Source organism: Hypanus sabinus, chromosome 19 (assembly GCF_030144855.1).
Source record: "Hypanus sabinus isolate sHypSab1 chromosome 19, sHypSab1.hap1, whole genome shotgun sequence".
Taxonomy (NCBI): Eukaryota; Metazoa; Chordata; class Chondrichthyes; order Myliobatiformes; family Dasyatidae; genus Hypanus; species Hypanus sabinus.
The window spans coordinates 62,456,313-62,474,820 of record NC_082724.1 but is presented as its reverse complement, the minus strand read 5'-3'; the positions used below and the strand labels follow the sequence as shown (position 1 = coordinate 62,474,820).

The 18,508-nt window shown below is 49.7% G+C and overlaps 1 protein-coding gene across 1 annotated transcript in view; it reads right to left on the bottom strand.

The window, feature by feature from the left end:
• grm2a (glutamate receptor, metabotropic 2a) overlaps positions 1 to 17,910 on the bottom strand; it is a 440,436-nt gene extending 422,526 nt beyond the window's left edge. Inside the window, exon 1 of the mRNA XM_059944893.1 lies at positions 17,434 to 17,910. Coding sequence (XP_059800876.1) covers positions 17,434 to 17,910 — 477 coding nt within the window. The remainder of the gene's footprint in view (positions 1 to 17,433) is intronic.
• Positions 17,911 to 18,508: the final 598 nt, after the last annotated feature.

Below are 18,508 nucleotides of genomic sequence, written 5' to 3'. Positions count from 1 at the left end.
ATGTTCCACATCAGACAGAGGCCTGGAAAACACCTTCCCCGTCAGACAGAGGCCTGCACAACACCTTCCCCATCAGGCAAAGGCCTGGACAACACCTTCCCCGACAGGCAGCCTGGACAACACCTTCCCCGTCAGACAGAGGCCTGGACAACACATTCCCCATCAGTCAGAGGCCTGTAAAACACCTTCCCCAGCAGGCAGAGGCCTAGACAACACCTTCCCCCTATAGGCAGAGGCCTAGACAACACATTCCCCGTCATGCAGAGGCCTGGACAACACCTTCCACATCAGGCAGAGGCCTGGACAACACATTCCCCGTCATGCAGAGGCCTGGACAACACATTCCCCGTCATGCAGAGGCCTGGACAACAGCTTCCCCATCAGACAGAGGCCTGGACAACAGCTTCCCCATCAGACAGAGGCCTGCACAAAACCTTCACCGTCAGACAGTGGCCTGCACAACACATTCCCCGTCAGACAGAGGCCTGGACAACACCTTTCCCATCAGACAGAGGCCTGGACAAGACCTTTCCCATCAGACAGAGGCCTGGACAACACCTTCCCGGTCAGGCACAGGCCTGGACAACACCTTCCCCGTCAGACAGAGGGCAGGATAACACCTTCCCTGTCAGGCAGCCTGGGCAACACCTTCCCCGTCAGACAGAGGCCTGGACAACACCTTCCCTATCAGACAGATGCCTGGACAACACCTTCCCCGTGAAGCAGCCTGGACAACACCTTTCCCGTCAGACAGAGGCCTGGAAAACACCTTCCCCGTCAGGTAGAGGCCTGGACAACAGTTTCCACATCAGACAGAGGCCTGGACAACCCCTTCCCCATCAGGCAGAGGCCTGGACAACAGCTTCCCCATCAGACAGAGGCCTGCACAAAACCTTCACCGTCAGACAGTGGCCTGCACAACACATTCCCCGTCAGACAGAGGCCTGGACGACACCTTCCCCATCAGACAGAGGCCTGGACAACATGTTCCACATCAGACAGAGGCCTGGAAAACACCTTCCCCGTCAGACAGAGGCCTGCACAACACCTTCCCCATCAGGCAAAGGCCTGGACAACACCTTCCCCGACAGGCAGCCTGGACAACACCTTCCCCGTCAGACAGAGGCCTGGACAACACATTCCCCATCAGTCAGAGGCCTGTAAAACACCTTCCCCAGCAGGCAGAGGCCTAGACAACACCTTCCCCCTATAGGCAGAGGCCTAGACAACACATTCCCCGTCATGCAGAGGCCTGGACAACACCTTCCACATCAGGCAGAGGCCTGGACAACACATTCCCCGTCATGCAGAGGCCTGGACAACACATTCCCCGTCATGCAGAGGCCTGGACAACAGCTTCCCCATCAGACAGAGGCCTGGACAACAGCTTCCCCATCAGACAGAGGCCTGCACAAAACCTTCACCGTCAGACAGTGGCCTGCACAACACATTCCCCGTCAGACAGAGGCCTGGACAACACCTTTCCCATCAGACAGAGGCCTGGACAAGACCTTTCCCATCAGACAGAGGCCTGGACAACACCTTCCCGGTCAGGCACAGGCCTGGACAACACCTTCCCCGTCAGACAGAGGGCAGGATAACACCTTCCCTGTCAGGCAGCCTGGGCAACACCTTCCCCGTCAGACAGAGGCCTGGACAACACCTTCCCTATCAGACAGATGCCTGGACAACACCTTCCCTATCAGACAGATGCCTGGACAACACCTTCCTCGTCAGACAGAGGCCTGGATAACACCTTAACTGTCAGGCAGAGGCCTGGACAACACCTTCCCCGTCAGGCAGAGGCCTGGACAACACCTTCCTCATCAGGCAGAGGCCTGGACAACACCTTCCCCATTAGACAGAGGCCTGTACAACACCTTCCCCGTCAGACAGAGGCCTGGAAAACTCCTGCCCCGTCAGGCAACCTGGGCAACACCTTCGCCATCAGACAGAGGCCAGGACAACACCTTCCCCAACAGACAGAGGCCTGGACAACACATTCCCCGTCATACGGAGGCCTGGACAACACCTTCCCCATCAGGCAGAGGCCTGGACAACAGCTTCCCCGTCAGACAGAGGCCTGGACAACACCTTCCCCGTCATCCAGAGGCCTGGACAACAGCTTCCCCGTCATACAGAGGCCTGGACAACACCTTCCCCTCAGACAGAGGCCTGTACAACACCTTCCCCGTCAGGCAGAGGCCTGGACAACACCTTCCCCGTCAGGCAACCTGGGCAACACCTTTCCCGTCAGGCAGAGGCCTGGACAACACCTTTCCCGTCAGACAGAGGCCTGGAAAACACCTTCCCCGTCAGGTAGAGGCCTGGACAACAGATTCCACATCAGACAGAGGCCTGGACAACCCCTTCCCCATCAGACAGAGGCCTGGACAAAAACTTCCCAGTCAGACAGAGGCCTGGACAACACCTTCCCCGTCAGGCAGAGGCCTGGACAACAGCTTCCCCATCAGACAGAGGCCTGCACAAAACCTTCACCGTCAGACAGTGGCCTGCACAACACATTCCCCGTCAGACAGAGGCCTGGACGACACCTTCCCCATCAGACAGAGGCCTGGACAACATGTTCCACATCAGACAGAGGCCTGGAAAACACCTTCCCCGTCAGACAGAGGCCTGCACAACACCTTCCCCATCAGGCAGAGGCCTGGACAACACCTTCCCCGTCAGGCAGCCTGGACAACACCTTCCCCGTCAGACAGAGGCCTGGACAACACATTCCCCATCAGTCAGAGGCCTGTAAAACACCTTCCCCAGCAGGCAGAGGCCTAGACAACACCTTCCCCCTATAGGCAGAGGCCTGGACAACACATTCCCCGTCATGCAGAGGCCTGGACAACACCTTCCCCATCAGGCAGAGGCCTGGACAACACAATCCATGTCAGGCAGAGGCCTGGACAACAGCTTCCCCATCAGACAGAGGCCTGGACAACAGCTTCCCCATCAGACAGAGGCCTGCACAAAACCTTCACCGTCAGACAGTGGCCTGCACAACACATTCCCCGTCAGACAGAGGCCTGGACAACACCTTTCCCATCAGACAGAAGCCTGGACAAGACCTTTCCCATCAGACAGAGGCCTGGACAACACCTTCCCCGTCAGGCACAGGCCTGGACAACACCTTCCCCGTCAGACAGAGGCCAGGATAACACCTTCCCTGTCAGGCAGCCTGGGCATCACCTTCCCCGTCAGACAGAGGCCTGGACAACACCTTCCCTATCAGACAGATGCCTGGACAACACGTCCCCCGTGAAGCAGCCTGGGCAACACCTTCCTCGTCAAACAGAGGCCTGGATAATACCTTAACTGTCAGGCAGAGGCCTGCTCAACACCATCCCCATCGGACAGAGGCATGGAGAACACCTTCCCCATCAGACAGAGGCCTGGACAACACCATCCCCGTAAGGCAGAGGCCTGGACAACAGCTTCCCCGTCAGACAGAGGCCTGGAAAACTCCTGCCCCGTCAGGGAGCTGGGCAACACCTTCCCCGTCAGACAAAAGCCTGGACAACACCTTCCCCGTCAGGCAGAGGCCTGGACAACACCTTCCCCGTCAGGCAGTGGCCTGGACAACACCTTCCCCATTAGACAGAGGCCTGTGCAACACCTTCCCCGTCAGACAGAGGCCTGGAAAACTCCTGCCCCGTCAGGCAACCTGGGCAACACCTTCGCCATCAGACAGAGGCCAGGACAACACCTTCCCCAACAGACAGAGGCCTGGACAACACATTCCCCGTCATACGGAGGCCTGCACAACACCTTCCCCGTCAGACAGAGGCCTGGACAACACCTTCCCCGTCAGCCAGAGGCCTGGACAACACCTTCCCTGTCAGGCAGAGGCCTGGACAACACCTTCCCCGTCAGACAGAGGCCTGGGCAACACTTTCCCCGTCAGACAGAGGCCTGCACAACACCATCCCCGTAAGGCAGAGGCCTGGACAACACCTTCCCGGTCAGACAGAGGCCTGGACAACACCTTACCCATCAGGCAGAGGCCTGGACAACACCTTCCCAGTCAGACAGAGGCCTGGAAAACTCCTGCCCCTTCAGGGAGCTGGGCAACACCTTCCCCGTCAGACAAAGGCCTGGACAACACCTTCCCCGTCAGGCAGAGGCTTGGACAACACCTTCCCCGTCAGGCAGAGGCCTGGACCACACCTTCCCCATTTGACAGAGGCCTGTACAACACCTTCCCCGTCAGACAGAGGCCTGGAAAACTCCTGCCCCGTCAGGCAACCTGGGCAACACCTTCGCCATCAGACAGAGGCCAGGACAACACCTTCCCCGTCAGACAGAGGCCTGGACAACACCTTCCCCGTCAGGCAGAGCTGGGCAACACCATCCGTGTCAGACAGTGGCCTGGAGAACACCTTCCCCATCAGACAAAGGCCTGGACAACACCTTCCCCATCAGACAGAGGCCTGTACAACACCGTCCCCGTCAGACAGAGGCCTGGACAACACCTTCCTAATCAGACAGAGGCCTGGACAACACATTCCCCATCAGACAGAGGCCTGGACAACCCCTCGCCCGTCAGGCAGCCTGGGCAAAACCTTCCCTTCAGGCACCCTGGACAATACCTTCCCTGTCAGACAGAGGCCTGGATAAAACCTTCCCAGTCAGACAGAGGCCTGGACAACACCTTTCCCGTCAGGCAGAGGCCTGGACAACACCTTCCCTATCAGACAGAAGCCTGTACAACACCTTCCCCGTCAGACAGAGGCCTGTACAACACCTTCCCCGTCAGACAGCCTGGATAACACCTTCCCCGTCAGACAGAGGCCTGGACTACACCTTCCCAATCAGACAGAGGCCTGGACAACACCATCCGCATCAGACAGTGGCCTGGAGAACACCTTCCCCATCAGGCAGAGGCCTGGACAACAGCTTCCCCGTCAGACAGAGGCCTGGACAACACCTTCCTAATCAGACAGAGGCCTGGACAACACCGTCCCCGTCAGACAGAGGCCTGGACAACACCTTCCTAATCTGACAGAGGCCTGGACAACACCTTCCCCGTTAGACAGAGGCCTGGACAACACCTTACCCATCAGGCAGAGGCCTGGACAACACCTTCCCAGTCAGACAGAGGCCTGGAAAACTCCTGCCCCGTCAGGGAGCTGGGCAACACCTTCCCCGTCAGACAAAGGCCTGGACAACACCTTCCCTGTCAGGCAGAGGCCTGGACAACACCTTCCCCGTCAGGCAGTGGCCTGGACAACACCTTCCCCATTAGACAGAGGCCTGTACAACACCTTCCACGTCAGACAGAGGCCTGGACAACACATTCCCCGTCATACGGAGGCCTGCACAACACCTTCCCCGTCAGACAGAGGCCTGGACAACACCTTCCCCGTCAGCCAGAGGCCTGGACAACACCTTCCCTGTCAGGCAGAGGCCTGGACAACACCTTCCCCGTCAGACAGAGGCCTGGGCAACACCTTCCCCGTCAGACAGAGGCCTGCACAACACCATCCCCGTAAGGCAGAGGCCTGGACAACACCTTCCCGGTCAGACAGAGGCCTGGAAAACTCCTGCCCCTTCAGGGAGCTGGGCAACACCTTCCCCGTCAGACAAAGGTCTGGACAACACCTTCCCCGTCAGGCAGAGGCCTGGACAACACCTTCCCCGTCAGGCAGAGGCCTGGACCACACCTTCCCCATTAGACAGAGGCCTGTACAACACCTTCCCCATCAGGCAGAGGCCTGGACAACACAATCCATGTCAGACAGAGGCCTGGACAACACCTTCCCCGTCAGGCAGAGGCCTGGACAACAGCTTCCCCATCAGACAGAGGCCTGCACAAAACCTTCACCGTCAGACAGTGGCCTGCACAACACATTCCCCGTCAGACAGAGGCCTGGACGACACCTTCCCCATCAGACAGAGGCCTGTACAACACCTTCCACGTCAGACAGAGGCCTGGACAACACATTCCCCGTCATACGGAGGCCTGCACAACACCTTCCCCGTCAGACAGAGGCCTGGACAACACCTTCCCCGTCAGCCAGAGGCCTGGACAACACCTTCCCTGTCAGGCAGAGGCCTGGACAACACCATCCGCGTCAGACAGTGGCCTGGAGAACACCTTCCCCATCAGACAAAGGCCTGGACAACACCTTCCCCATCAGACAGAGGCCTGTACAACACCTTCCCCATCAGACAGAGGCCTGTACAACACCGTCCCCGTCAGACAGAGGCCTGTACAACACCTTCCCCGTCAGACAGAGGCCACGAAATCTCCTGCCCCGTCAGGCAACCTGGGCAACACCTTCGCCATCAGACAGAGGCCAGGACAACACCTTCCCCGTCAGACAGAGGCCTGGACAACACCTTCCCCGTCAGGCAGAGGCCTGGACAACACCTTCCCTGTCAGGCAGAGGCCTGGACAACACCTTCCCCGTCAGACAGAGGCCTGGGCAACACCTTCCTCGTCAGACAGAGGCCTGCACAACACCTTCCCCGTCAGGCAGAGGCCTGGACAACACCATCCGCGTCAGACAGTGGCCTGGAGAACACCTTCCCCATCAGACAAAGGCCTGGACAACACCTTCCCCATCAGACAGAGGCCTGTACAACACCGTCCCCGTCAGACAGAGGCCTGGACAACACATTCCCCATCAGACAGAGGCCTGGACAACCCCTCGCCCGTCAGGCAGCCTGGGCAACACCTTCCCTTCAGGCAGCCTGGACAATACCTTCCCTGTCAGACAGAGGCCTGGACAAAACCTTCCCAGTCAGACAGAGGCCTGGACAACACCTTTCCCGTCAGGCAGAGGCCTGGACAACACCTTCCCTATCAGACAGAAGCCTGTACAACACCTTCCCCGTCAGACAGAGGCCTGGATAACACCTTCCCCAACAGACAGAGGCCTGCACAACACCTTCCCCGTCAGACAGAGGCCTGGATAACACCTTCCCCGTCAGACAGAGGCCTGGACTACACCTTCCCAATCAGACAGAGGCCTGGACAACACCTTCCCTGTCAGACAGAGGTCTGGACAACACATTTCCCATCAGGCAGAGTCCTGGACAACACCTTCCCCGTCAGACACAGGCTTGGACAACACCTTCCCCGTCAGGCAGAGGCCTGGACAACACCTTCCCCGTCAGACAGAGTCCTGGGCAACAACTTCCCCGTCAGACAGAGGCCTGGACAACCCCTCCCCCGTCAGGCAGTTTGGGCAAAACCTTCCCCATCAGGCAGCCTGGACAACACCTTCCCCGTCAGACAGAGGCCTGGACAAAAAGTTCCCAGTCAGACAGAGGCCTCTACAACACCTTCCCCTTCAGACAGAGGCTTGGACAACACCTTCCCCTTCAGACAGAGGCTTGGACAACACCTTCCCCGTCAGACAGAGGTCTGGACAAACCCTTCCCCAACAGGCAGAGGCCTGGACAACACCTTCCCCGTCAAGTCGTAACTTAGACAACAACTTCCCCTTCCCATAACAGTTCGTGTGTCACTTTACAGTGCACCAGCTGTTAGATTGGCCTTCATTTCACACTGCTGTCTGAAAGGAGCTTGTATGTGCTCCCTGTGACCACATGGGTTTTCTCCGCATGCTCCGGTTTCCTGTTTCTTAAATGACTGGCTCTGCTGATAAACCTGGACTTGCTCCATTCCTGTTGAGTTACAGATCTAAAGGAGAAAAACTTAAGGATGGGTTGTGGTGATGAAGAAGGGAGTGGGAGCAGCATATTTCCACCATTTGCAAAGGATGAGTCAGCAAACAGGATTTGACATCAGCTTTGTGGGAGAAGCCAGAGAGTGGCTGTAGATGATTGCCCCTCTGACCGGAGGCCCGTGATTAGTGGTGTTGGTGTTCCACAGGGATCGGAGCTGGGTCTGGTGTTGTTTGTCATCTATAGCAATGATCTAGATGATAATGTGGTAAACTGGAACAAGGAATTTGCAGGTGTCATCAAGATTTTTCAGCTGGTCTGGATCAGATTGCAAGCTTTGATAGCCTGCCTCCTTGAGCAGCAAGGAAAGCTAACAGAGGTCGCCGCGGGATCTGGACCAGCTGGAGAGATGGGCTGGAAAGTGCAGATGGAACTTAATGCAGACAAATGTGAGGTGTTGCATTTTGGGAGGACAAACTGGGGTTGGATTTACACAGCAAATGATAGCGCACTGAGGAGAGCGGTAGAACAGAGGGATCTGGGAATTCAGATCTATAATTCCTTGAAAGTGGTGTCACGGGCATAGATAGGGTCATAAAGAAAACTTTGGCACATTAGCCTTCATAAATCAAAGTACAGAAAATTAATACAGGATATCAGATGTTCTGTTGAAGTTGTATAAGGTCTAATTTGGAGTATTGTGTGCAGTTGTGATCAGCAGCCTATGGGAGAGAGATCATTTAAATAGAGTACGGAGAACACATACAGGGATGCTGCCAGGACGTGAGCTTTAGGGAAAGGTTGAACAGGTTTGGACTTTATTACCTGGAGCGTACAATGAAGGGAGATTCGATACAGGTTTGCAAAATTATGAAGGGTATAGACAGAGTAAATGCAAGCAGGTTTGGGTGAGACTGGAACAAGACTTCATAGGTTAAAGGTGAAAGGTGAAATATTTAATAGGAATCTGAGGAGGAACTTAGAGGGTGTGAGAGAGTGGAATGAGCTGCCAGCAGATGGATGGGAGGGGTATGGAGGGCTTTGGCACTGGTGCAGGTCGATGGGACTAGGCAGAACAAGAGTTTGGTGCTGAAAGACCTGTTTCCGTGCTGCAGCGCTCTCCAACCCCCTGATTATGACTCTACATCAGGAGAGACTGGGTTCAAACACTGAGATGTGAAGAGGATTGAGAATGAGGCCAATCTTATAGAAGTATTTCCCCAGGGTAGGGGAGCCCAAAACTAGGGGGCATAGACTTAGGGTGAGAGGGAAAGATTTAAAAGGGATCTCAGAGGAAATTTTTTCACATGGTGTGGTGAGTGGAAGGAACTAGCTGCCACAGAAAATGGTTGAAACAGGTTCAATAGTAAAATTTAACAAGTAATTGGGGAGGAGACTGGAGGGAAATGGTGACCAGCTAGGTGAGCAGTACATTCAGCATGGACTCATTGGGACAAAGGACCCTTATCCGTAATGTAATGCGCTGGAGTAACGATTATTTTGTGTACTGGAAATTGCAGGACAGGGCAGGTTGCAGCCTTTCCCAAAGAGCTCCCAGCAGGGGGCAGCATCTCTCCAACAGGCTGGTAGGTCTAACTTCCCTCCATATAGAATGCAAAGGATTTATTAAATGCTTATTGTCTACGATCACTAAAAATCTAACGCAAATTGTTCAGAACCAGGACAGAACTCTCTGCTCTACAGACAGGGGGAAATACAATAAATTCTGAGTTGGGATATCGATATTCATTGCCAAGAGCTGTTCAACAATTGTAGCTTTGCCTGGAGAGGGTTTTGGGAATTGGACCCTGCAAGTACAATATTGCATTGTACAGAGAGGGAACTAATTTAAGTAATACAGAACATCAGGCAGATTTATTTATTTATTTAAGGTGCCTTTAACCCAGGGCACTTCACAAATCTATGGAAAACTTGGTCAGTTTAAAGGAAAGATTAAAGATTAGCTTTATTTGTCACATCTACATTGAACCAGGCAGAGAAATGCATCATTTGCGTCAAATCAAATCAAAGACAATTGTGCAGAGCAAGTGTTTAAAACTCACTAATCCTAAATCTAACTGTACATACGTACATACATACATACATACATACATACGTACGTACGTACATACATACGTGCACACGTACATACATATGTACATATATACATACGTACGTACACACATACATACATACGTACATACATATGTACATACGTACGTACAGACATACATGCACACATACATACATGCGTACATACATAGATACATGTGTATATACATACATACGTACATACATACATGCATACGTACATACATATGCACATACATACGCACATACATACATACATACATACACACATACATACATACGAACATACATATGTACATGCATACACACGTACGTACATACATATGTACATACATACATACATGCATATGCACGTACATACATACATACATGCATATGTATGTACATACATACATACGTACGTAATACGTGTTGGCAATGGGAATCAAACCCTGATCTTAACAGCTGCCGCTCTAAGGCATTTGCACGCTACTGTGCCACCTCTAAACTAAAGCCCTGAAGGAGAAGTGAGAGATAGAAACCATAGAAAACTTGGAGCCCACTTCCATAGATGCCTCAATGTTGCCACACAAGTTTATAGAGAAGTTAAGAAGGCAGGTTGTGTGTTGACCTTCAGTCGGCAGGGGACTGAGTTCAAGAGCTGGATGCGGAAGTTTTGGAGAAGATGTAGAGGAGATTTACCAAGATGCTGTCTGGATTAGAGAGCATGTCTTATGAAAATAGGTTGAGTGAACTAAGGCTTTTCTCTTAGGAGCAAATGAGGACGAGGTGTATAAGATGTTAAGAGTCATAGATCAAGTGACTAGCTAGACATGTTTTTTCCAGGGTAGAAATGGCCAGTCCAAAGAGGCATCATTTTAAGGTGGTTATAGGGAAGTATAGGGGGATGTCAGAGGTAAGGTTTTTTACACAGAGAATGGTGGCTGCATGGAACACTCTGCCAGGGATGGTGGTAGAGGCAGATACATTAGGGGCATTTAAGAATCTTTTATATGGGCACATGAATGATAGAAAAATGGAGGGCTAAGTAGGAAGGAAGGTTAGAATAGGTTGAAAAGTTGGCACAATGTTGTGGGCCAAATGGCCTGTAGTGTACTGTAATGATCTATATTCTATGTTCCATATTCTGTGTTCTAAGGCTGAGTTCAGCCATTAAACATGCGATCCAACTGGAGGAACAGGTGTGTCTGGGAGAGTTTTAGGGCTGGAGGAGGTGAAGGAGATGTGGACGGGCTAGAGTACAGAGGATCCAGAATCTATGTGGGAATCGTAAAAAGTGTTGCTGAAAAGCCAGCTGCATCAGCAGTATGTGGAAATGGAATATATATAGAAGTAACAGGGGTGAGGATGAGCTTCAGAGCCGGTGATCTGAGGCAGGAGAAAGGCCGGCAGACATCACCAAGGCCGTCTGCAGTAGAAGCTCAGCTCAGTCTGATTCAGCTTCAAGCAGCTGCAGACAGGACACAGGCAGGGGCGAGGGAAGCAGGCTTGTAACAATGTTTGCAACCTCCTAGGAACAGGTGTCAGATGTCAGACAAGACACTTACAAAGTAGAGATTATAGAATGATCAAGAGAATTTCAGGTCTCTTTAAGTGGCATCACAAGTAGATCTGGTGCTAAAGAATATCGGAATCAGGTTTATTATCTCTGGCATATGTTGTGAAATTTGTTGCTTGAGGAGATGCTGTGTCTAAAACGTTGAGTGGGTGCCTTTGGGCTCCTGTACATCCTCCCTGATAATGAGAAGAGGGCATGTTTTCTGGTGGTGGGGGTCCTTAATGTGGGATGCCACCTTTCTAAGGCATCTCCTTTCGAAGATGTCCTCGACGGTGGGGAAGTAAGTTTGTTTCTATAGGTCAGGGGAAAGTGGGCAAAAATTGCAGCTGTATAAAACTTTGTTTGGGCCACATGTGGAGTCTTGTGTGTAGTTATGCCCCATTACAGAAATACTGGGATGCTTTGAAGAGGTTGAAGAAGAGGTTCACCAGGACGTGGTCTGGATTAGAGGGCACATGATTTCCTACCCCTGCTGTTTGAGAACTACTTCTTCTATGGGACATACCTATGTCACACCTTGTGAACTACTTCCAGAAACTTCAAGCATCTCTGTTCTGCTGTCATCCCTGCCAGTATCCACCTGGGCAAGCTCCTCTCTCATGTCTCTGTAATTCCCTTTGTTCCACTGCGATACTGATACATGTGAGTTGTGTTTCTCCCTCTCAAATTGCAGAATGAATTCAATCATATTATGGTCACTGTCCCCTGAGGGTTCCTTTACATTAAGCTCCCTAATAAGATCTGGGTTATTACACAACACCCAGTCTAAGACATCCTTTCCCCAAGCAGGCTCAAGCACAAACTGCTCCAAAATGCCATCCCGTAGGTAGGTGTTCCAACAAATTCAAAAAATCTTCCAGCAGAAAGTGTGGGTGTGGACCCCTGTGGAATAATGCTCTGTTGGTAGGTCAAGATTGACGCTTCACTCCTTAGTGAAGCAGTGGTCAATGGCCTTTACTGTTCCTGGCTATGGCCTTCCTTTTAATTAACCCTTCAGTAAGAGCCATAATTGACAACCTCTGGCTTATAAAGCACAAGATATGTCAAACTCCCACTGTTCACACCTGCTGCCCAATCACTTAATGCATTTCATATAATTAGAAGTAGCTGGTTGCTGTAAAACCCACACTGACATCAGAAGGACAGGCAATCTTTGCAACACAGCTGTATACGTAACTGGAATTTGCCCTTACAGAATTTACAAATAGTTGCCCAAAATTCAAGATATGAAATAAAATTTATTCTTATACAAAAAAGTAAAAAATATAAACACTTTTTTTTCAACTTGCGTTTCTTAACATGTGCTCAGATAATGAGGATTTGTGTTATGGCAAATTGTGATTGTTTTGTAGTTCTGGATTTCTGCTGTCCTCAGTGTGGACCAGTAGGAAGGTTGTTGGGTTTAGCATCTGCCGGTTGTAATACACACCCATCTTACAAAGGGCAAAAGGCAGAGAGAGGCCCAGTCAACTCTGTCCACTCCCCACCATCACTCAACTGATGTCACAAATGGCTGGCAAGTAAAACAACCCCTGCAACAAGAAACAAGTGTCCTCCCGTACATCCCCAGCAAGGCATGCGCAACACAGGAAACACCCTTTCCAAGTCATCTGTGTGATGTTGCAGATATACAAGACCATAACACCATAAGCCAATAAGACATAGGAGCAGAATTAGGCCATTCAGCCCATCGAGTCTGCTCCACCATTTGATCATGGCTGATTTATTATCCCTCTCAACCCCATTCTTCTGCCTTCTCCCCATAACCATTGAGGCCCTTTCAATCTCCACATTAAACATATCCAATACTTGGCCTCCACAGCTATCTGCGGCAATGAATTCCCATGACTATGGCTGATTTTCCATCTCAAACCCATTCTTCTCCATTCTCAATTGTGACCTTTGACGCCCTGACTAATCAAGAAGCTATCAACCTCTACGTTAAATATACCCCGTAACCTGGCCTCCACAGCTGCCTGTAACAATGAATTCCACAGACACCCCACCCTCTGGCTAAAGTGCTTCTTCCTCATCTCTGTTCTAAAGGGAAGTTCTGGCATTCTGGGGTTGGTCCCCTTATTCTAGACCGGGCTAGGCAACCAGATCTGGCCCGCAAAGGTATTTTGACCGGCCCACAAGCAAATATTGGGATACTATGCTTATCCGGTCCATGAGCGATTTTTCCTTATTCTGAGTGTTTCACGCGACCACACTGACGGACGTGCATGGCATCTTGTTACACTGGCCCCAGGTTCCGTTTTGTTCCAAACCAAACACTGGTATGAACGAATGATGGGAAGGCAGACTACCTTATTAATCTGTACTAGATACTCTCCGAGCACGCACAGGTTTTCAGATGGGATTGTTCAAATTTGTAAACAGAAACAGCGTCACTGTGTTTTAACAAGAAATCAATGCATCGTGCTCATACGTTTTATGTCTAAAGATTCTTTCTGTCCTTTTAATAGATTCAAAAGATGCCTTGATTGAAATAAATTGCAATGAAACTGAGTTCTTTGATTACTAATTGGCATCCTTGGTTAAGCACAAATGATTTTCTAGCATGCTTAATTCATTAATTTGAGGTAAAACATAACTAGATGCATTTAAATGGATAATTCCCATATTTATGAAGTTTGTTATGGCATTTATCTGGCCCACTGTCCGCTCATTAATACGCGATCTGGTCCACAGAGGCAAAATGGTTGCCAACCCCTGTCCTAGACTCCCCTTCTACAGGAAACATCTTCTCCACATTTAGTCTATCTAGGCCTTTCAATATTCAATAGGTTTCAATGAGACCCCCTCCCCACTCTTTTAAAAGGCATTGGTAAGGCCACATTTGGAATATTGTGCTCAGTTTTGGTCACTCTGCTATAGAGAAGCTGCTAGGACCCTTGTTGGAATAGGTGCAGAAAAACAAGAGGACGTTGCTGTGACTTGAGGACAGAAGTTATAGAGTTATGGAGAGAATGGCGAGGACTTTATTCCTTTATGAATGGAGAAAGGGATATTGTGGACGTGTCTACTATCATGCAGGGCATAGATTGCATGGATGCACATCGTCCTTTCCCAGGGTTAGGGAACCATGAACTAGAAGACGTGTTTAAAGTGAAAGGAGAAAGATTTAATAGAAGCAGGAGCAACTTCCTCACACAGAGGGCAGTGGTATAAATAATGAACTGCCAAAGGAAGTGGTTGAGGTAGGTGCACTGATAACACTTGAAAGGCACTTGGACAGGTACATGGATAAGAAAGGTTTAGAGGAATGTGGGCCAAACACAGGCAAATGATTTCTTAGTCAGCATGGACCAGGGTTAAGGTAAAGTCCTGGCAGGGATAGTTTACAGTCAACCCAGGGGAGAAGGCCTTTGGAGAGTGGTGTTTGAAGAGAATAGCCTCCTTTGCGCAGATGAGACAAGATAAGGATGCAAGGCATGTACCTACCAGGGCAGGGGTGCCATGGACCATGACCATTCAACACCCCAGATTGGGAACCCCTGGACTAGGGTATCATTGGTAGTTATCTATAGTTTCTATTGACTGTTAACGCGTCTATTGTGAATGGTGATTGATCATGTAATGAGGAATTTGAACACACATTTTACCAAATGGTCAATATTCATAACTGCTGGTCAATTCTGTATAAAAATGGCACTTATCTGTTCCAACTTTAGAACAGTTTCATGGCAGGGGCCATGTTGTTCTGCTTGTGCACGAGTAAATAAAGTGCAATCGAGGAAAGAGTGTGAGTTTTCAGAGTCAGCAATGCCGGTTGTGATGGGTAACTTTTACATAGCAAGATCCCAAACAGAAACAGGGGAGCAATGAGCTACTTTAGTGATATCAGCTGAGTATAAAATGTTGGCCAGGTCATTGGGCGGGGGGGGGGGGGGGTCTATCAGTTTCCATTGACCAGAGTTTTCCGTACCATACACAATGACAAAGTGTCTTCACTGGGGTGCTAGCACACACTCGGCTCTCCAGTGTGATCCCTGAGCTCACAACTACAACACAGGTGTGCAAATTACAAACATGCTCCTGTCTGGTCAGCAGAAGAAGTCATTGGCTGCAATCTATCATCACTGTAGGATGTGTATGTGGGCAGGAAAAATCATTGCGGTCGCTGCATTTTGCAAAATACCCTTCTAGAAAGCACTATAAGGCTATAATAAAAAACCTCATGCCATCTTAAAAGTTTCTTCCCCCAGTCAGTTAATCTGATCAACTATTCTAGTTAGCCCCCCCATCATCTATTGCCTCAGTCCCTGCACTGTAAACACTTTAAACCACTGTTTATAATGTTGTTTACATTGTAAATACATTCTGGAATTTATATATTCATGCATATTTTATTCCATATCCATCCTTTAACCTCTAACTTGGTTAGCTTTTTATGTAACTTTTTATTCTTCTAGTTGTTGACTGTTGCTTTTATTGCATGTCATGCCCAGACCAACATGCCATAGCAAATTTCTAATGAGGTGGATTCCTGTAAATTGGTCTATTGGTTAATTGGGACAGCCACTTATTTGGGACAACTTCTAAAGAATGAAAACACATTGAGAAAATAGATGGGATTACCTTCATTTATTTGAGACACCATGCTGCTTAATTGGGACAGGAGGCCGTTGCCAAGCAGTTTCTAACTAGGGTTAGTCACATGAACTTGTGTGGCTGTTAGACATTACACCACCCTTAGAGTGAACAATGTCATTTGCATGTGTTTGTGTTCAAAAAACGGTGATTTTTGTCATTAATAGTTGGTGAGAAATAGGCAATAAGTCAATATAGAATTGTTTGCTACTGTGGCTGTAAGTATTCAGGCTTGGAGATGCCAGAAACAGCAGGGAGTGAAGATGAAATGATCTCACTACTTCAACCAGATAAGAATCATGAAACTCTTTGAAGGTATCAGCAATCACCTTAAATATTACAATGTAAATGAAGATTAGGAGGATGCAATTGTAGAAAGCATTAGATGAAGGAAGTCCATTATCTACACTGGATGTCTCTGCTAATTTTGATTTTTTACAGTCAATCAAAAGAACACGGCAGTGTGTTGGCTATCCGCCATATCTGATGATGACAGTGAAATCAGGGAAGTTTTTAAAGAGGAAAAGCCATTGGACTGGGATTGTTCCACTCTCCCACCCTCGGAAGTCCAGGTCCAGTGATATGAGTAGTCACAAACTGGGATCTTCATTGGGTGCAGTGGATAACCATGACTGCTTCTGTGCCTCATCGTGCACTTCACTCCCCACAAAGCATAACAGAAACACCTTCTTGGATCTCACTATTGATCTCATCCACCCAGTCTGCTGAGTTGATTTCACAGGCATGTCCCTACTTCACCGGGGTATGAGGCCTGCTGGCTACCCTGTTGAGGTGGCGCACCAGGGTGTGGCCATGGAGACGGTTACTTGCAGCCACAGGTGAGAGCTGAGTGTCCATTGGGAACTAAAGGTGAGTGAGCGGACTCAGAATGGACGTCCACCAGAGGTGATTTCCCTCCTTGGCCACCCTGTACACAGCAGCGTACACTGGACAAATTCCTCTGTTGATACACAGTTTTATAGTACTGTAGTAGCATTGGTAGTGCTTTAATCTGTTCTGTATTTCATTTAAATACATAATTTGTTACTCGGTTAAGTGGTAGTTTATCTTATTTATACCTTTTTAGCTACTTCCATGAAACTTGGGCTAATTGGAACAGTTGCTTAATTGGGCCAAAATGTAGGGGCCATGATGTGTCCTAATTAACTGGAATCCACTGTAAATGTATTTGTATGTTTAATTAGTCAGGGTGTCAAAGGTTACAGGGAGAAGGCAGGAGAATGAGGTTGAGAGGGATGAGGGAATGCAGAAGCAGACTCTGGGCCCAATGGCCTAAATCTGCTCTTATTTTTGTGGTCTTATGGACTTATGTATATGGTGAATAAAGTTAAGCCTTGAAACCACTGAATGGCTGACACATTCTGTATGTCGCTATATTCAACTGTCAATGAGACTCACAGCATCAAGGTTCTATGTACAAGCCAGCCTCTTTCTTTAACACCTTTTCGAGTTACTGAATAACTCTCCTGGTTAACAGCAGTTTGACTCGTCCCTTCGTGCCCTGCTTTACTGCCTCTTACCTGAATGGATACGTCGCTGTAAGAGCCGCCAATGACCCCTGCAATGGCGAAGGTCATGTCATCGTGAATCGCGTAAGACCCGTCCGGGCAGATGTACTCTGTCTCGTCTACTTTAGTTAGCGAGGACCTCACAAATTCTAGCGACTGCTCCAAAGCGTAGGTGTCCTTGGAGCAGGTATCCAAGATGTGGGCACCCAACTTAATCCCCGGCAAAATGGAAGCGTCCTTGTTTATCGCGTCCAATGCGAAGAGCATCGCCTCAAGCCGCTGGATTCCACGCTGCTCGTTGATCGTTCCACAGTCCTCCAAACCATTGCCCTTCCCATGAACTGGGAACAAACCCCCAATCACCAAGTCTCCTTCAATGGTGATTTCCTTCTTCCCGACGGCAGAGCTGCTGGAGGCAGGGAGGACTGTCTGCAGTAGGAAGTGCAGGAGGGTGAGAGGCAGCTGCAGGCACCTATCTGGTTTCTTCATAGTTAGGCTGCTCAGGGATCACAAAGCTGAGAGAGGAGGGTGAATGAGCTCCAGACACTGGAATCCAGTTACATCCTTCAGCTGGCTGCGGAGTGAGATTTAGAGATTGTGTATTAGAGGTGGAGCGTCACACAAAGATGTGATTTAAATGTTGTGACAGAAATGTCACCATCACACTGTTTAGAATAAATCGGCAGAAGAATTTAAATAATTGTATATTCGAGAAACATCCGCTCTGTTGTGTAGCAGAACTGCTGTCACATGAGGTTAACTAGCCTAGAAATTCTTCTTGAAAAGTAGCATTAAATCAGGGGGAAGCAATGGGCCAACAGATGGTTGGTTCCCAGGGAGCACCAAGTCAAAATTATACTGTAGGCAGAGGCCAGGAATAATCGAGCCATAGAGTCACTGAGCACAACAACACAGAAAAGGCTCTTCAGCCCATTTAGTCCATGCCAGGCTGTAATTCTGCCTAGTCCCACTGACCTGCACCTGGACCATTGTCCTCCATACCCTTCCCATCCATGTACCTATCCAAACTTCGCTTAAATGTTGAAATCAAACCTATACCCACGACTTCTACCAGCAGGTCATTGCA